Genomic DNA, 20,917 nt, shown 5'->3' on the forward strand with positions numbered 1-20,917 from the left:
CGCCCACGGCCGCCCCGGCCTCCCCGCTCGGCCCGGCCTGGCGCCGCAGCCCCCGCTCGCCGCGCGCGCCTCGGGGCTGCTGCCGCTGCTGGCGGAGCTGCTGGGCCGCCGGGGGAGCTGCCGCTGCGCCACCCCCGCCCGCCCGCCCCGCCCGCGCCGCCCGCGCCGCCGCCTCCTCGCCGCCGCGCCGCCGCCCGGCCCCGCCATGCCCGGCCCGGCCGCGGGGAGCAGGGCCCGCGTGTACGCCGAGGTGAACGGCCTGCGGAGCCGCGAGTACTGGGACTACGAGGCGCACGTCCCCAGCTGGGGGTAAGCGGGCCCGCGGGGGGGAGGCGGGAGAGGCCCACCGTCCCCCGCCGCCCTCGGCCTCGCCCCGGCACTCGGGCCCGTCTCTCCGGAAGAGGAGCCGCCCGGCGCCGGGGAAGCCCCGGGAGGCAGCCTCCGCCCCGCCGGCTCGGTCCCCGGGAGGGCGACGGGACGGCTGGGCGAGAAGGTCTCGGGACCCCCGTGGAGGAGGCCGCAGCGCACGTGGGGCGGGCCGAAGGGGAGGCGAGGAGCTTCTGCAGAGCTTCCTCCGAAAGGTTCGGGCAAAGGCCCCTCCGGATGGGCAGCGCCGATCTTGTAATTGGGTTAAGTAGTTCCGAAAAGTGCAACCTGTCTTGACTTCTAAAACACGTCGGGCTGGGAATTGATCAAGCAGCACTGAGCAAATCTCAGGTGTTAAAAAGGCGTTTGTACTTTGGTTAGGTTCCTGTGAAAGCCCCCCCCCATCCCCGTCCTTTTGTCTGAAGCTCTTTGACGGGATGCGGTGGGAAGGGAGGGTCTAGCCGGCATTCCCTCCCTCCCTCCCTCCCGCCACTTCCCCGATGCTCTGGGCCAGCAGGTTCAAGCCCACGTTCTTAGCCAAGGTGGAAAAGGCTAAGGAAAGGCTGTTGATATTTATTTATTTATTTGTTTATTTATTTTATTACATTTATATACCGCCCTTTCCCTGAGGACTCAGGGCGGTTTACAGGGAATTAAAAACCAAAAATACGAAAGTTAAAACCAGTTTAAAAAGATTAAATTTAACCCTGTGCAACTAAAACCCCAATTAAAATAAATTAATCCTCAGCCTGGGCCAGAGAGCTCGAAGAGCCAGGTCTTCAGGCCCCGGCGGAATGAACGGAGGTCGGGGGCAGTCCTCAGTTCCACCGGCAGCTGGTTCCAAAGGACAGGCGCCCCCACTGAGAAGGCCCTATCCCTGGGTGTCACCCGCCGGCAATCTCTTACCGGTGGGACCCTGAGCAGACCCTCCCTGTGGGAGCGCACTGGGCGAAGGGCACTTGATAAGAGGAAACTTCAGACAATCTAGAGTGCTGTGCAGTTTCAGACATCAGTTCCATAGCAGAAATGAGAATTATTCTATGCTGCTGAGAAATCACAGCTTTCCTCTCCAGGCTTACTGTGGCCCTCAGAGGTTGGCAAATTTTATTTATTTATTTATTTAATAATATTTCTATACAGCCCTTCTCCCGAAGGACTCAGGGCGGTGAACAGGGCAAGAATAAAAATACAAGATTACAAAAATTTAAAAATAATTAAATACATGCCCATATACTAAAAATACATCTTAAAACCCCAATAAATAACAACAACAACCCCCCCCCCAGTCCCCCATCAGGCCAGGCCAGCTTGTTCAAATAAGAATGTCTTCAGATCGCGACGGAAGGAGCGAAGGTCAGGCGCCATCCGGAGCTCAACCGGCAACCGATTCCATAGCTCCGGGGCGCCCACAGAGAAGGACCTCCCCCTGGGGGCCACCAATCGACCGGTGGCACCCTGAGGAGGCCCTCTCTGTGGGAGCGCACTGGGCGGAGGGAAGTTGATGCCGGCAGCAGGTGCTCCCTAAGGTACTCCGGACCCATGCCATGTAGGGCCTTAAACACCATTACCAGTACCTTGAATCTCACCCGGAAGACAACTGGTAACCAATGCAGCTCACGGAGCAGAGGTGTAACATGGGAGTATCGGGAGACTCCCAACACAACTCTCGCGGCTGCATTCTGTACCAGTTGGAGCCTCCGAGTGGTCCTCAAGGGCAGCCCCATGTAGAGAGCGTTGCAGTAGTCCAGATGAGAGGTCACGAGTGCATGAGTGACCATACGTAAGGCATCCCGGTCTAGGTAGGGGCGCACCAGGCGAACCTGGGCGAAGGCCCCCCTAGTCACAGCCACTATATGGTCTTCCAGAGTGAGCCGTGAATCTAGGAGGACTCCCATCCCATTTCACTGCTAGGCACTCCTTTTTTCCCCTTCCTTCCCAAATTAATCTGGGGAATTTGTTCTTGCCCTTTTCACAGTGCCTCTGTTTGAATCCTTCTCCCCCATATCGGTTCCCTTTCTTCTCCCTACCTATCAGTAGCAAACATGAAGGGTAAGAAGCCTGAGAGGTTGTGGGCTGTCTTGCTCCTCCTTTCAGCTTGTGGGATTTGTTTTATTTATTTAAAAAAAACTTCTATAGGTACCCATCAAAAAACTTCTATAGATACCCACAGTAAAAAAAAGGTACTGACGAGTGGTTATAGAATTTTCGTTTCCAGCGAGAACAGTCAAGTGAGCACATATAGAAGAGACATGACTGTTGCTCACCTGCAGATGCCTTTTTTCTAGTTCCTCACTTTGAGGGAGTGGAGGATCTCTCAGTCAAGTCACTTCTCCGTCATTTTCCTCCCTCACTGTTTACAGTAATCAAGACGATTATCAACTAGTTCGGAAACTCGGCCGGGGGAAATATAGTGAAGTCTTTGAGGCTATAAACATCACCAACAATGAGCGAGTGGTTGTGAAAATTCTTAAGGTGAGTTCTTATTGGATGCTTATCATGGAAATTAGGAACAAAATACATTGATATCTGGTTTTCCTAGTACTCTGCAACAGATTGGTGTACAGGTTGTTCTCCATTTATGACTGGTTGTAGTTATGACAGCCATAGAAAGGTGATTTTTGGCCTGTAAAAGCATTTCTAGGCATCATAAATGTCCCGCCCGCCATTATAGGACTGCATTTCAGGTGCCTGGCAACCTGTTTGCATTTGCAACCAATTGCCAAGTGTTCTGCAATCATATCATGAGTTGCAATTCTCTCTGACAGCTTGTGGAGGGAGGGAAAATCCTTCTGCACACTAGAAGAATGGAGCTCAAATCTGATAAATATGCTAGCAAAGCCAGCATTCTGAAGGAGACTGGACTTTTTCAGAACTCTGAGGTGTAGAGCTTTTCAGAATGCTGGCTTTGCTAGTGTTTTCCTCTCCAAAGGAGAAAACATTAGTGAACGTCGTCCTTTCACGATGGTTCAGAAGGTCCCTTCTCCAAATTGTGTAATTTGGGGAAGAAGCCTTCTGAAACATTATGAGAACGCAGCCCACCTGTAGAATGGAGCATGGCAACAGAAAGGTAAGTGGACCCACACCTGTGGGTGAGCCGAGTGTCGGCATGCCAGTGGGGCTAGTCTAACGTCCCACATGCAGGTGCTGAGCCTCCCCCCACTGATGGACCCCATACTGTCACTTAACAGCTGCAAGGGAGAGCTCAGATTTCATTTGTCATGGGGGTGCCTTGATTAATGATTACAGTTGTGACCAAAATTCCAGGCTCAATTGTCATAAATTGAGGACTACCTTTAGTAAATGAGCTCTCATTCTGAATGCATATTGAAGTGCTGGTTTATACCTTTGGGTGTAGAAGCTTTTATGACAGAAGTATTTCTTCTGTTTAAAAAAAGGTAAAACCGCATTTGGAACACTTCTGTGAAGAACAACATTTTCCAATTTGGAATGACATTGTACCAGTTTAATTCAATTTTATTCAGTTATAGACAGTACCCTGTGTAAAATAGCAAACATCAGATATATTAAAAGGAGAAATGCATGGCTAATTGCCTTTCAACATGGAAATAATCAGAACTTAATTATACCCAGAGTTTTCCTATGACAATGAAGATTGAACAAAATTTTACTACCTTTTTGAGGTTTCTGAAGATTTATTAGTTAACAGAAAATAAACATTCTCTTTCATTCTGCTCATGTTAAGAATAATCATGCTTGGTGGAGACCATGTTAAATTGGTCGGTAATTCTCTCAAGAATGAAAATTTAACGCTGCAGAACTTTAAATTAGGAGATCAGGCATAGGGATTTTCAAAAGGTAGATTTTCTCTGGAGGGTTAATATAATTGTGAAACATCTTTTTTATGTAAATATAACTGGCACTGACATTATAGTAGTTTCAATACTAGCAAAATGCTATTTAATTGGATTATTGTGCTGGATGTCGTAATTCAGTATATGTCTAAATATCTCCTTTGATATCCCTGTCCAACTTAATTTTAAAGCAAAATATATCTAAAAACATTTCAGCCCAGCATGGTGAGGAACATCTTCACAATCTTTTCAGCAAAGCATTTTCAAGCTTTTTCAGCAAAGCCAAAGATTACTTTTGTGGGGGGAATATACCCCAATAGCCATGTTGTGAAACTGCTTCTTAACGTGTTTCCCCAAATTCCAGAATGTATAATATTTATTTTTTAATGGCATTTTTAGTTCATCTAGTGTGCAAAATGAAGGAATAGAAAGAAGCAGCTGCTTTTGTGTGCCGTCTTTTTTTGTGCAGGTAGCCCTCAATTTAGCACCGCAGCTGAGCTCAGAATTTTGGCTGTAAGTTTGCGCGATTGTGAAGTGGGTCATTAAATGATCTGGTTCAATTTTATGACTCTTCGTGATGGTTGTAAAGTGAATCATCACAGTTGTTAAGTGATCCGTGTGTTTGTTAGGTGAACCATTAGTGAGATGGAATGTCTTCCTGGAGAAGAAGTGGGGGGAGGGGAACTCTGGCAAGAGAACCACCGTTTCCCAGGAAAAAAGCAGCCTACTCCAGAGAGATTAAGAGACTCTGCCCCTTCCCAAATTGGATGTGGTGGGGAGGAAGAGGTTACGGTTAGCCACGCTGGAGAACCTTTCAGGTTATCAGTTAGTCTGGCAAGATTCTGTCCATTGGTGTAAGCAAATAAAGGATTGGGCTTGATGGGATTTCCCTGTGTTGTCTTTGGACCTGGGCCTGACAGCGTGGTTGCTAGGTGAATCCAGCATATCCTGTGGATGTTTTCTATCAGTGCATAGCAAAAAAATGCTATAAACCACCATCAAATGAGCCCAGGGCTCATTGGAACTGGTAAATTGTAATACGATTGGAGTTGCAATTATAAATGCAACTGAAATGCAAGCCAGTTGCCAAGCAGCTGAAATGAGATCATGTGACCACCGGGGTCTGAAACTTTTTGCAATGATAGGATGTATTTTACAGGCAGTAAAGAACTGTTTCCGAGGCTGTCATGACTTTGAATGGTCATTAAGCAAGGACTTACCTATACAAGGTTTGTTACAGACCAAAAGTGTTTTCAAAAGAGGCCCCTCATACCAGTCCCTGCAGTTGCCATCTAGATCTTGAATTTTTCAACTGTATTTTCTGCTTTTCTGCTGCACCTGATGGAGGGAAGTGAGGAACCCGAGATGGGAGTGCTCTTTTCTGCTCTTTTGATTTCTCATAATAACATTGCTCAATTGAAAGGGGTTGCTTCATTCTTCCTGGTGGATCATTTCTGCTCAGATTTTGGCTGTTTCGACCAGACCAGCAAAAGAGCAGCTTGTCCTGAATTGCTTTGTGTTCTGCTTTGGACTCATCCCTATGCAGCCCCTGCCTCTCCACAGGCTTGAATCCCTGATGTTGTGAAAAACAGTTCCTTTTTCTTGGTAGCATCCCTCGTGCCTCCATGCTGGTAATTTTTCATGTGAACATGGTGGTTTGTGCTGAATTAATTGGAACTGGCACTGAGCAGAGCTAAGAGTTGGAGTACCAGGCTTGCAGCGATTCAGAAGTAGAAGTCGCGTGGTCTCATTTTTCAGCTTCACACAAGCAGATGGGCTTTGGGGTTGGAGTTTTCCAGTCTTATATAGCTGTCATACCTGAGAATCGTTATGGTAGTAGGGAGTGGCAGATGAGTTTTGTCTCCATATCTGACAAAACTGTTCCTATTATGAGAAGGGGAACGGTTGGCCTCAAAGATTTGTTTGTTTATTATTCCAATTTATATAGCTAGCGGCTCATCTCATATAAACGACCAGAATACAATTAAAAATGATAAAAAGAAAAGCATATTTAAAATCATCATAAAATAAAATTCCTAGCTGAGATAACCATATCGCTACAACCATTGTGATGGCTCAAGTATTCTGCTATCATTCATTCCATAATTAATTTGTTTCTCTTTTACACGCCTGCGCGCCACTGGAAGGAAGAGCAATAGGGCTTCTTCTCTCTGTCCCTCCACTCTCATCACACTGAGGCTCTTCAACAATGCACATCCCTGCTGACCTGCACATGCTTCCTGTTGTGGCCTCCCATCACGTGTCTTCCATTCTGGAGTTGCAGTCTGGTCACACATCTTTTATCCTGTGGCTAAAATCCTTTTCCTATGGCTCCTGTCTCTGATCATGGGCCCTGTGCGTTCCCCTTAGGGCCATGTGATATTGGACATTAGTTGTGAGCTGCAGTGAGGAACCGCCTGATGGATGGCCCAGTTACTCTGTGTAAAAAATACCGTAATCATATTTTTTTGATCAGTGCAATAGATGCCATTCATGCCATTTGACAAAGGATAAACAGTTGAAGAGTTGGAAGCATATCTGGAACCAAGCAGTGGCCATTTCCACTCCCGTCTTTCTGTCTTCCCAACAAGACGCAGTTCAGAGGTGAGAATAGCCAGCCCTGCACTTAGGCAGTGACGGAGAGCATCGTTTCCGATCTTAGAGTGGAGCAGTGAGCAGCATTCCAAGCTATTGCTCCTCCTGCTGGGATGCACTGGTGGATTTTTTTCCTCACAGCACCTGGCCAGATTTGGTCTGTTTGCAAGTCCAGACTTCTTTTGCCTGTTTTCTGTGCCGTGTCAAATGTTATCCTGTTCTGCTTTCTATGAGATACCCAGCTGATGGTCTACGGAGAGCTGTATAATTTTTCAACCTTCCATCGGGATGAAAAGGGCTTCTTCACCTACCTTCTGAATAAAGGGAACCTAAACAAACAGTATCCAGGCTGCTGTTCACTGGCGCAAAATGTTGACCATATAATAAAGAAGAGGGGAACTCCCTGTTCCTATTTTGGTTCAGTATTTTAGTTTAGTAGAACTAGTAGAACTAAACTATAAAAATGATAATTTGGCCAAAGCGGACCTATTTACTTTGACAGCATTTAATTTTCCACAGCTAGATAAATTACATCATATGGCTGGTAGTCTGGCCAAACATTTGTGTATTTTCTTTGAAAAATCTCAAGGAACAGGAACATTTTATCCTAGTCTCCAGAAAAGGGAATACCTAGGGCTTGGGGCTCTGCATACAACTAAGCCTGATAACATTACTTGTGTAGAGCAGACCATTTAGAGGAATCTGGTTTTAAGCAACTTACAAACAAGAGAGTATTGGATATGCCCAGAGCAAATTTGCAAGGCTGGCTTGCACTTTTGATCTGGTAAATTGATTGTGTGATTTCAGTGAGGCACTTGACAAAACTATCCCCAAATCTTCTGATTAGGAAGCTAGTTCGAGGTACTTGAAAATCATGTGTTTCTTCAACAAATGAGGGAGAGATACTTGGTGGGATCCTCCAAAGGTTGGCAGCTTATTGCTCATGTTTATTAATGACTTGGAGAATTGAAAAGACTATTTATCAGATCTGTGGATGATACCATACTGGGTGGGATACCTACCGTAACTTCTTAGAGCGTCAAAATGAAAGTCAGAACTTGTCAGCCTCACCAGGTAGGCCAGATTAGGAATCAATTCCATAGGAAGGTTAAAACTGCTTTTATTAAGAATGTCTATAATAACAGCGTGAGCTTAAATGGACTCCAGAAGATGGTAGAGGACAGGAAGGCCTGGAGGAACGTCCATAGGGTCGCGATGGGTCGGACACGACTTCGCAGCTAACAACAACAACAATAATAACAGAATCTCACAAGTCAGATTGTGCTGTGTCTCCTGCTCCTTTTCCTTAGATACAGGATGAGAGATTTCTCATTTGACAATAGTATTTCTGTAAAAGATCTTGGAATAGAAGTTGCAACCTATAAGCCACAGAAAATGCATCAACAAATGTGTAATTTTGAAAACAAAGGGGATAATATTTTGCACTGAGTATGGAGCCTAATTTTCAGCATCTTATTTTAAGAAGGATTCAGACAAGTGGAAGCAGTTCAGAGAAGAGCAACAGCAATCATTAAGGCAACATAAATTAGACCTAAAAGGGAAAATGGTGGAATATGAGAAGGGCTGGGAATCCCTTCTAACTATCTCATCCTCTGACCTGAGTCCCATTAATAGCCAAAGAGATTCTGGGTAAATAAACAGACTCTGATCTGGGTAATCCAATGTCTTCTCTGTTTTGGGTCTTTTGAGTCTAAAACCCTGCACAGCTCTACTAATTTCCATGACAACGAAGGTCAGAATATTGAGTAGAGTATTTTGCACAGTACAGCTGTAAAAATTCCAAAAGAGCAGGAGAAATGCTTGCTGATTATGGCTTTTGAGAGAGTTACTGACTAGTTTACAAAGTGCAAGAAGAATTTATCAGTCTCAAAGAAAGCCTCACTCTTGAGGCAATGGCTAGTAAGCAAAATCTCGGCATATTTGGGGCAAGTGTTCTGAGGGATGATGAATGAGTAAAACTATTTTTGGCAGAGCTGAGGGAAATAGAAGAAGAGCAAAGTGAAAAGTGGGGGGGGATGCAAGAGGCTCCTGGGAAATGTTGGAGACCGACTCTTGTCTGCGGAGTTGTCAGAATGGAGCCTGACTCAGGGCCCCCTAACTGATCAAATATGGAAAAGCTCATGAGATGCTAACAAATAATTTTAACAATGGTTGCTAAATGCCCTAAAGTGGCTTGTTCACAGATAACATTCTAATTTTTTTCATAATTCTAAACTACCACAACTGGGGTTTACACATTATTCTGAAGTAAAAATGAAACAGGCTAATTTATTATTATAACACGTTAGCTTCATCCTTGAAATCCTTGTATCTCCAAGCCGTGAGACAAAGAGGGTTTTCGGATGAAAACCAGAGGTGTCTCCCCCTGCCTCGTTGAGCTTTCATCCCTCATCTCCTGGTGTCCTGGAACAGGTAAAAATGCACTCGAGTCAAGCTCAACTTTGGAACAGTATAGAAGGTGGATAGAACTACAGGAAGTCCTTGACTTACAGCCTGCCCATCATGGTCATAAGTCATGAAGGTCATAAGTTGCCCCATGACTGGACCCATTTTTAAACCATTTTTGAAGTTGTTCTTAAACAAACCCATTGTTTGCTGTGTGCCAGTTTTGCAAAAAAAACACAAAAAACCCCCCTGGGTTTTGGCAAAACCATAAATTGTTGTCATGTGATAATGGGACACTGCAAACAGTCATAAATGCACCCAAAATACAATCTCACGACTGTGGGGGGCATCATACCTTCAGAATCGGGTAGTAAGTGGCTAGTGGCTGATCCGTTGTAGCTTTGAGCAATTGCTAAGCAACCAATCATAAGTTGTGTCATAATAGGTCATACTACCCGTATGCAGTTTTCTTTGCCACTATATCAAACTGATTTGCCATTCTCTTTGTCTGCATTGTTGTTCAGATTTCTCAGCTTAGCTTTATTTATCTTTACGGCTTATATGACTGCTCATTTCACAGCAGTGACTTTGGGTGACAAAACAAAGATTAAAGCAGCAACTACAACCATATCTATTCAACCGCCTCCATAACACCACCTTAAATGAATGCAGATTTGGCTTCGTCTTCATAGCTGTCTTTGAGCCCAGGAAAAAATGTGCCTCATTTAAGGCACAACCGACAGTTTCAGAGGTTCTGTGCTGGGTCCAAGGCACGGTTGGAAATTTTGGATCCGAATGACGCACAGCTCTCATTCTCCCGCATTTCCCAGTTCAAGAGTAACATGTTTGCCACTAATGTGTGGTCTCAGTTTCTTCCCTGATGTTTGCCAGCGTTGCATCAGCCCAGCTGAATTACTAGATGCAAAGTAATGCTGAAATAAATCTCATTTCTAATCACTCTTTTGTATTTAAGCCAGTGAAGAAAAAGAAAATAAAACGTGAAGTTAAGATTCTGGAGAATCTGCGTGGTGGAACCAACATCATTAAACTGATTGATACAGTCAAAGATCCAGTGGTAGGTACCAGGATAAATTAAAAGATACTGGGATTCTTCACCTATAGAATGGAATTAGAAGCTTTTACATTACATTCTGATTTGTATATATATATTTGTATATCTGACTGTGATCAGCTAAGAATCGTCACTGGCTTGTTGGCACATCTTCCATCACACTGCATGGAGAGCAGTTGAAATTGGATTTCTAATAATTTGGTTTCTGAAACATTCTAATACTCTTTCAGACAAAACTCCCCTTCAGTCCTTGAGTTAGGTCAGGAAAGATGAGGAAACCAGCAAGTATGAGATCATTTAATGCTGCTTGCTGTGTCTTTTAATGAGAGAAACCAATTCAGCTCTTTGAGTCCATTAAAAAAAACTTGAAATAATTAGGAAAACATACTAGGACAGAGTGTAAGTAAATTGAACTGTTCTCTCTTTCAGTCAAAGACGCCAGCTCTGGTGTTTGAATACATCAATAATACAGACTTTAAGGTGAGTCAGAAATGCTTAGCAGGAGTTAAGACAAGAAAATATAAGTTACTCTTGGTTTCAGTATACCCAATTGAAAGCTAGGTGGAAGTTAGATCAAAAGGTTGGCATCACAATTACAGATCAAAATTTAGTAAAACAAATTAGAGATTTAAATTGTGCACATATAAAGAGGATATATAATGCTTTAATTGAATTGGATTCGGAAACGGAATTGGTTGAAGACTGTATGATAAAGTGGGCACAAAATATTCAGGAACCAATCTCGTTGGACACCTGGGAGATAATTTGGGTCAGAAATGTTAAATTTACTCAGGCTCAAAACTTAAGAGAAAATTTTTATAAAATGTTTTATAGATGGCATCTGGATCCCAAGAAGTTGTCCAACATGTATCCTAGTTTACAGTCTAAATGTTGGAGGTGTGGTAGTTCAGAAGCTACCTATTTTCACATGTGGTGGACTTGTAGAAACATAAAAGCTTTTTGGATCAAAATTTGGTGGAACATTCAAAAGATTTTTAAGAGAAAGATAAAGTTTTTTCCGCAATTATTTTTATTGGGTATTGTTGTAGATTGTGATGTTAAAGAAACTAATTTGATGTTGAATATGATAGCAGCACGGTTACTGGTGGGATAATATTGGAAGAAGGATAGTTTGCCCACTATAGAAGAATGGGTGTTTAAAGTTTCGAATCTTGCAGAAATGTCTAAGATTTCTGCTTATTTGAAAGATCATTCACAGGAAAGATATATTTCAGTTTGGAGGAGATGGATAAATTATATTCAGAACAAATATGGGACTAAAAAGTTCCATTTAGCTTATGAGTAAATTTTAGTGGGATATTGTTATTGGTACTTTGTTTGTAGTTATGTTAAAGGGGAGTTGAAGCACATTATGAATTTGGTTAATTGTATATTATGCATAATTTTTATTTAGAATATGATTATTGTAACTATAATCCTGTATTTAGCTCTGGGAAGTGGGGGGGGGGAAGTGGGTGGGTTTGGGGTGGGAGGGATTTGGGGATATATTGTAAAATTTTGTTTTTGTAAAACTCTTTAATAAAAAAAAAGAAATGCTTAGCAGGTGAAATGTGGAGTTGCTCTTCTGGCAGAACAAACTGTAGAGCCTTCAGGGCAATTGCCAAGAAGCCGACCTGCCAACAGGAAGCTGGGGTGGGTTGGTTTCCAAATGTTTCATTACCAGGCTAGCTAACACCTTCAGCAGAGTTTAGGGGATGTTGGTGTGGGTGCTCTTCCGTTTGCAAGGGCTTCAGGCGTGGTGGGTGTGGCAAGGGAGGGTCTTGCGATGGGGAGGTCACATCAGGTCAGGGTCATCGGGAGGTGAACTGGTGGGAGGGGGGGGGCTGACTGGCTGGCTGTGCGGTTGATTCCGAGGGGTTCATAGGTTGGTTGTAGGTCTGTTGATGGAATTGCTGGTGGAGTGCCAGGCTTCAGTGAACTCGCGAGCGAGCGTGAGGAGAAGCTACACACATTGTAGGAATATTATAGAGAGGAGAAGCCCAAGTATCCGTGAAATAATCGCTGAATATAAAATCTAATGGAAATGCTAGCGCATGTGCCTTCAGACAGAGGCCGTAGACTTTAATAAATTAGAAAACTGGAGCAGAACAGATACCTCCACACGATGATTGAAATTGAAATCCAGCAGGCCAGAGTAGTGCGAAAGATATTCTACTTCCTTTGAGTTTCCAGGAGTCATTTATGTTGTTGAGAGAAATGGGCTGGCCTGGTGGTTTCTTCTGCTGCCATTAATGCTATTTGGGCCAATAGCCATTACCCAGATCTCCACATTCAGAGCCTGCTTCTTGAGGTTGTGGGTAGCAAACATTGGGGAAATTAACCCTGCTTTGGTAACGGGTTCAGTTCACTAGGCCTGGTCATACCAAAGAAGTTGGCTGCCAGTATAGCTAATTAATTAGCAAAAGAAATTAATTTCTGATAAATTTTATGTTATATTCAGGCAAAATAAGATGAAGTTAGTAATTTGAACTGGTAAGAAAGCAAGAAGTCCAATGCATTAAAACAACTCAATTTTGTTTTGAATAAAAGAAGCCGGCTAGTCAGGTCAGCTGTTGAAGAATAAATATATGAAGAAGTTGCTGAAGTTTGTGTTTTGTATCTGACTTAGCTGACTATTCTGATTGATGCCTAGACTCATTTTCTCCCCAAGGAAGGAACTGAGAAATCATGTCCGACAGGCAATGAAGTGAAATTCCCTTTTTTAAAAATACATATACATCTCCAGTGCCTATTGTATAGCGTGTTGTCTTGGTTTATGTTTTAATAAAAGAAAAAAAGACAATAATAATCAATTAACAATCAGTAATGATTAAGTTTGATGATTCCATAATTAATATATTAATAACATATTTCTTTGATCTTCCCTTCTCCCATTTATATTCTCCTTAAACAAAATGTATTTCTTTATATTTTCAATATATAAATGGTTAAATATAAACACATTTTTTATGTTTATACAAATAATAATATTCTACGTATAGCATTTTTAGCTTATTCTTATAACATCATCTCATTAATTCATCATACATCCTACTTTTGTAATTTTTGTTTAAGCTTAATTTCCCTTATATTCAATCCAATTCTTATCAGTCATAATTTCTGCATGTTAGTTATCTCAGCGTTTCCCAACCTTAGGAACTTGAAGATGCGTGGACTTCAACTCCCAGAATTCCCCAGCCAGCTGGCTGGGGAATTCTGGGAGTTGAAGTCCACGCATCTTCAAGTTCCTAAGGTTGGGAAACGCTGAGTTATCTAAATGTCCAAATTTTCCCTATCGTGCATTATAGAAATCCTGTACTTATTATCTATCTTATAGTATCTAGGTTTACATCAGTTTATATCACTTATATTAATAAAAGTTACATCAACCCACTATTTTTACATTTCATATATTGTAGAACATAGTATATTACTCAAATCTCTTATCCCTCTTGTTATAGGGGCCCTTTATGTTCAAGGTTCTCTATTCTTTTAGCCATATTCAAACAAGTGTTTGTTCAGGTAATAGTCCATCTGGTAGGGCAGTCAGATCTCTTGCATCTGTCTCTGGTCTTCTTCTTTTGTCGGTTACTGTTCCAAGTTGTTATAATCCGCTTCCCCGGCAGTTCCTGTATTTTTGCAAATGTTAGGAATACAAAAGATGAAGTAAGTAAGATGTATATACTTTCTGTCTCCCAAACACTGATAGTTCTCCTAAAAATTCTATAGTCTGTTCCATTTTTATTGTTGTATCAGAATCTTGAAGATTTTTTCCTGTTTGTATTAGATTGTAATTCTTTTCATTTGTTGTTTCATCAATGTGATCATATTCTTCTAATTTGTGGTCTGTTATCTGACTTGTTTGTTCATTCGTCGTTATTTCCTGGATGTTTTTTAATTGTAGATTTAAATTAGAAATATGCTTATTTAAATCATCAAAGTTGTTTCAAATTTCCTTGTGGTTTGAATCTATTATCATTTGTATTTGTCCTAACATTGCATTTATTTCCTCCTGGAAAGTATTTGTCTTGCCTTGAAATATTACTTCTGGAAGTCTTTGATTTTCCAGGCTAAATCCTTCAGGAGAAAATATTGAATGTGGCATCCTGTCATTTTTTGATATGTATATAATATCCATCTTATCTCCCCCCCTCAAATAATCTTTCATCAGTGTTTTAGTTCAAGGGTCAATTATCAGTCAATTCAAAACTACAGTTCAATATGTTAAGCCACTTTAAATCCAGAGGACTTCCAGTTGGCGCTCGTAGCTAGTTTTGCCCTGCCTGGGGGACCTAGATGGGTCCGAAGTCGCCCTGGAGAGGGGTGCCCCACTGATCACGAAGCGACGGCAGTCACTTCATTTGATCCGGGGAAAGCCGTCCGAACCCGACAGGAGAAAGGCCGGCCAGGTGCCAGCGTCTAGCCCAGGCTACTGCAGCTGAAGTCCAGGAGCACCACCAAGAACATTGGTGAACAGCGTGCTTGGAATTGGTGATCTTCTCTCCCTTATTTTACAACTGGTCCGTGGGAAAGATCCCCAAAGCAAACAAGCTCCGAAAGTGAGGGGAGGGGATTACATTCCCATTCCCCCATTAGACGGAAGCGGCGAATTAACCTTTAAAGAGAAAAGAACTTTATTGAAATTAAATTCAAAATCCTATAATCTGATCAAATTTAGAAACTAAAACAAACTGCTAAGATTATATTTTAAAGGATTTTGATTGAACTACATAGAAAAAGAAAAATAACTTTTTGTCTGAAAGAGCTGGAAAATAAATATGTGTTGACATCTAGTGCAGGGCTTTTCAACCTTCTCACCCATTGTACCACTTTTAGGATATGGCAACATCCGAGTACCACCACTTGCCTTGCAAGGTGTCAAAAACTTGATAACCCCCCCCCCCAAAAAAGGAAAAAAAGTGATGAAGTACAGGTAGTCCTTGACTTACAACAGTTCGCTTAGTGACTGTTTGAAGTTACAGTGGCACTGAAAAAATGCCCCCCAAGCCACAGCCGAGCAAGACACCTGCCTGCCCACCCGGCGGCGCTCTTCCTCCTGTCCGAGGTTTTCATTGTTGTGAGCATTTCTGTTGAGGATTGGCAGTAGGGGTGGGGTGGGGGGTGTTTGGTTTTTATTTCTCCCCCCCATCTGCTGGGTGGTTGCAGCAGGTTTTGGTCACTTCACATGACCCTGGGACACTGTGACCGTCATAAATATGAATCAGTTGCCAAGCATCTGAATGTAAATCACAAGACCCTGGAGATGCTGCAACATTCCAGCTGATCGGCGCTTCTTCTGGGCTCAGAAGCACCAGGATCTGCACTGAGCTCCAGCTGGATCCTGGCGCTGATCCTGGCGCTTCTGCTGAGCCCTGACAGCCCTGCAGCTCCAGCCGTCTCTTGCTCAGGCTTGTGCGGTGCTGCCACCGGTTCAGCTCATTCCCCTCCCCCACTACCACTTTTCTAGGATGGTTGCGTACCACCTGCCAGGTGCCAATGTACCACAGGTGGTACCCATACCACTGGTTGAAAAGCCCTGATCTAGTGGACAAGGAGAATATCGCATACTAAAGCTAAAGCCCAGAAACAAAGAATAACAAACCTGTTCCCATGAACTCTAATAACCTTCAAGAAGATAGTTGCTAAGGAACAGAGAAGAGATTGTACATCAGGCGGCAACAAGATTGGAAAGTGTTTAAAGGAAAAGAAATGTTCTGATTGTGTTTTAAATTTATGAACTGTTTAAAAACTTTGCTCTATGATAAAGAATTGAGAAGGAAAGCTACAGGAAGGATTTAAGCTGGTTAATTATACTGAATTAATAATTAACTCCTGAAAGAAAAAAATTGTTACAAAACATTGACTTTACTGAAACTTTGACAACTGAAAATTACAGTGGATTACAAAAATTATATATAAGAACAAGAACTATACAAAATTGGACTGTAAGGATGTTGAGTTTTGGTTAGCTGGACAAAGCTAACTACAGAGACTATGACATTTATGATGGACTACTCAAAAGGGGGAGGCAACATGGATATGACACACTCATCAAAAAATGATAGAAAACCACACCTAATATCTATTCCTGAAAGATTTAGCTTGAAAGATCAAAGACCTTTAGAAACACTTCAAGACAAGACAGATACTTTCCAAGACAAAATTTATGTAATGCTATGACAGATACAAACTACAATAGACTTAAACCACAAGGAGATTAAATATAATTTCAGTACTATAAGTGAATATACTTTTAACTTAAATCAACTTGGGTCCGGGATATTTGAGGGAACACCTGCTGCCGGCATCAAGCTCCCTTCGTCCTGTGTGCTCCCACAGGGAGGGCCTTCTCAGGATACCGCCGGTTAAGGAATGCTGGCGGGTTATTCCCAGGGGAAGAGCGTTCTCTGTGGGCGCGCCGGCCCTATGGAACCAACTTCCCACGGAACTTAGGACTGCCCCCGACCTTCGCTCATTTCGCCGGGACCTGAATACTTGGCTCTTCGAGCTGTCTGGCCCAGGCTGAGGGGTTTTAATTTTTTATTGGGTTTTAGTTTTAAATTTCGGGGACTTGAATTAATTAATTGTTTTAACTGATTTTAATTTTTGTATGTTATGCTTTTAATTTTCCCTGTAAACTGCCCTGAGTCCTACGGGAATAGGGCAGTATATAAATTTAATAAATAAAATAAATAACAATCAAAAAACATTCAAAGAATGATGGTAAAGAATGAACAAACAATCCAGACAACAGAATGTGAACTAGAAAAAAATGATTTGACTGGTGAAGTTACAACTGAAGAGAGTTATACCTTAATACAAACAAGTGCTAAGCTTGTAAGCCGCCCTGAGTCTTCGGAGAAGGGCGGGATATAAATGGAATTTCGCCGGGACCTGAATACTTGGCTCTTCGAGCTGTCTGGCCCAGGCTGAGGGGTTTTAATTTTTTATTGGGTTTTAGTTTTAAATTTCGGGGACTTGAATTAATTAATTGTTTTAACTGATTTTAATTTTTGTATGTTATGCTTTTAATTTTCCCTGTAAACTGCCCTGAGTCCTACGGGAATAGGGCAGTATATAAATTTAATAAAATAAATAAATAAAATAAATAACAATCAAAAAACATTCAAAGAATGATGGTAAAGAATGAACAAACAATCCAGACAACAGAATGTGAACTAGAAAAAAATGATTTGACTGGTGAAGTTACAACTGAAGAGAGTTATACCTTAATACAAACAAGTGCTAAGCTTGTAAGCCGCCCTGAGTCTTCGGAGAAGGGCGGGATATAAATGGAATTAAAATAAAAAAATAAAAAACCTACATAGACTTGGAGGCAACGATAAATATGGAAAAGATACCTTATGCATTAGAACGTCAAAACAAACCTGAGAAGAAAGAAGACTTAATAAAATGGACACTGCTAAGAGAATCATTGTTTGGGAGACAAAAAGCACACATTTTATCTACTATGTATCCTCTACTCCTAACAATAAGTACAAAAATTGAACAAATTGAAAATATTAATTTGGAAAACAATTTGGCAAAGGAAGAAGATTAGAGATGGGCTGAAGAGACTGGATTCGCCCTAGTACATGGAATATTATATGAGTAAACACCTGTTTGAGTGTGGCTAAATAAATAAATAACTTTGGTTATAAAGAGACTAGAATAAGTGGGACAAGAGATATAAATAATGTAGTTTTGTGATAAGATACAAAATGTAAAAATGTAAGGATGTTGTAAGTGAAGGAAAAGTTTGAATTTTAAAGACTAAGTTTGAAAAGATTTAGGATTAAAAGATTGAAATATTGAGGGGAAATTAGGCTTAATAAGGATTCTGAAAAAAGGATATATAGTGATTTAACTAATTTCTACAAATAGAAGTGAAATATAATATGACTAGAAAGATGTTATGGATAGATGTTAGGCTAGATAAGTAGCATAGTATTTCTGTAATATATGAAATGAAAATAACGGATATATTTAAAGGGAAAATTTAGATACTTAGATGTTAAATACTGAGAAAATATGATTGATAAGAATTGTTTGAATATTATGGAGAAATTGAGCTTTAACAAGATTTATGAAAATAAGATACATGGTAAATCAATAAGTTGATTTTTACAAAAATAAGATAAGCTGGGGGGAAATGCCATGTAAAGACGCTACTATTGTTGGTATAAATATAGAAGAAAATGTTTTTACTTAATCATTTAAAAATAGAAAATGTCAAATGTAGAAGGAGAATATCATTGGGTGAAGAGAAGATTTAGGAAATATATTTACTATTGTATACTAATTATGGAAATATAAAATTAATTACTGATTTTTATTAATTATTATTAATTGTATATTTTTTCCTTAAAAAAATTATGAACCAAGACAACATGGTGTACACCAGGCACTGAGGATGTTATTGTAAAAAATCAATAAAACTTTTACAAAAATAAATAAATAAATCCTTCTTGTAGATTCTCCTTTAAAAGATTAGCCAAGAGCTGAGGTTTTTCTTTTCCATAAACGGTTCTTAAATTTAAACAACAGTCTAGGTGTTTTTTTTCTTTCAGACATTTTTTAATCTTATAGCTGGCCTAGGTCTTCCTTTGTTCCCAGTTGTCTTCAAGGTTATTTGCAGTTCAAAGGAGCAGATTATTCTTTATTTTTGAGCATTCTGCCAGTTTCTGAGTCCTTATTGTTAGTTTTCTATGCTCTGATTCTCCATTAGGTGTCATCAGTTATTTCTTTTTTCAGTTTTTTTCCCAATCAAAAAGTTATTTTTTATTATGTATTTTTTATAATTCCATCAAAACACTTTGGGGTATAGTCTTGACAGTTCTTTAATTCCTAAATTTATCCAGACTGTAGTATTTTAAATTGAATTTTAATATATCTCTTTCCTCCTTAATATTAATTTGCTGCTTCCGTCTATAAGGAAATGGGGATATAGTCCCCTCCTGGAGCTTTTGTTGCTTTGGGGATCTTTCTCAAGGATTCAATTAGTAGATAGAAGAAAGAAGATCAATACTTTCACCAATTCCAAGCACACTGTTCACCGATGTTTGGGTTTATGCTATTGGACTTCGGCTGCAAGTAGCTTGGACGCTGATCTCACGCTAGCCTTTCTCCTGTCGAGTCATAGGGCTTCCTCTGGATTGAATGAAGCCACTTTTGTCGCTTTGTGATCAGTGGAGTGCCCCTCCTTCACGGTCACCTCTTTGGGGCGACTTCAGACCCATCTAGGGTCCCCCTGGCAGGATGAAACCAGCTGTGAGGAGTGGAGCTTTGCTCTCCCGCGACCATGCGCTACGGGCACAAAACCGGAAGTCTGAAATTCTCAATACCTGGATGAAAGTCAAGGTCCTCCCAAAGCTCAAGTGTGACACATTTGGCCATGTCATAAAAATTCTAGCGTTTACGCCACTCAAATCAGCTTTCTTAGCTGATGGTTGGAATGCAGCCACAGAAGCAGTGCAGTTCCAGATTTTAGATTTTCTATGGACGAGTGCAAAGGTGGAGTTAATCAGAGTGGACACTGTGTTCATAAATCTGGCCGGATTTGGATGAGAGAGCAATGTTTTTAATGGGTTGTAAGTTTTAATTGTGTACCACCCTGACTGATTTTTGAGGGGGCTGCTATATAAATACCATAAGAAGAGAATAGATAAATCATTTTAAGAATGGAAGGAAGTTAAGGTCCTTAGTGATTCTTTCTGCAAGTGGTGCCATTTAATTGGTTAGTAATTTAGATGAGGGTTGGAGGCAGCGGAAACATTGCTGTCACTACAGTGGAGATCAGATTGTGGTATTAGGCTGTCCCCCTGCAGGAGGATATTTCCCTTCTAGGGTCATGATAAGCATGGGCAAGCAGGTTTTGGTGCCTTAAGTAGCAATTTAGAAAAGAGTTCTGACTGCCTTGTGTTAATACAGCTTTTTCAGCTGTAATCTCTGTTAATTTTCCTGTTCATCAATGGTCAGCTTTGCGTGCAGAGAATTCCCTATCTCAGTGCCACGTTACAGAGTGCCAGCTTGTTTTTACCTAACCGCTTGGCAATCTTTCCAGCATGAGTTCTTTGCTTTAAACACCCTGCGTATCTCCACAGGAGCCTCATCCGGTGGGTAGAGGAAACAGGCTTTAGGATCCTGTCCCATTCCTTGGCTTTCCAGGCTCATTTGAGGCTCTGTCAGTCTCCTCTTAGGGCTCCTGCAGTCCATAATAGACTTTTTGTTGAATGCAGAAGTGCGTCTGCGGCCACCCAGTCGGAGGACAGAAGATGTAAAATGACATGGAGCCACAAACCTGACCGTTGTTGTCTTTTCTTGTGTCTCTTTCAGCAACTGTACCAAATTCTAACGGATTTTGATATTCGGTTTTATATGTATGAATTGCTCAAGGTGAGTGTTCATGATTTCAGTTATTAGAAATTTTAAACTGCCTAGTAGCTGAAGTTCTTTGAGCAGTTTACAATGAGGGACCAGCTATTTACTAAGACATTCACGGTACCTAAATTTAGGTTTTCTCAGATGGGGAACTGTGTAATGATCACAAATCACTTTTTAAAGTTTTCTCCAAAAATAAAAGAGAAAAGAAATGGGGAGGTTTGCAGTCAGGCTTGAGAACATCACAGATGTCTTTGCCTCAGCATTAATGGCATGCGAACGTTGG

At 41.3% G+C, this 20,917-nt stretch overlaps 1 protein-coding gene across 1 annotated transcript in view; it reads left to right on the plus strand.

Moving 5' to 3' along the window:
* Positions 1-151: 151 nt before the first annotated feature.
* Positions 152-20,917, plus strand: part of CSNK2A2 (casein kinase 2 alpha 2) — a 31,533-nt gene continuing 10,767 nt past the window's right edge. The window contains exons 1-5 of the mRNA XM_083370363.1: positions 152-309; positions 2,727-2,838; positions 10,153-10,254; positions 10,681-10,731; positions 20,587-20,646. Coding sequence (XP_083226489.1) covers positions 206-309; positions 2,727-2,838; positions 10,153-10,254; positions 10,681-10,731; positions 20,587-20,646 — 429 coding nt within the window. The 5' untranslated portion in view covers positions 152-205. The remainder of the gene's footprint in view (positions 310-2,726; positions 2,839-10,152; positions 10,255-10,680; positions 10,732-20,586; positions 20,647-20,917) is intronic.

Source organism: Vipera ursinii (genome assembly GCF_947247035.1).
Source record: "Vipera ursinii genome assembly, chromosome: 10".
Classification (NCBI taxonomy): domain Eukaryota; kingdom Metazoa; phylum Chordata; class Lepidosauria; order Squamata; family Viperidae; genus Vipera; species Vipera ursinii.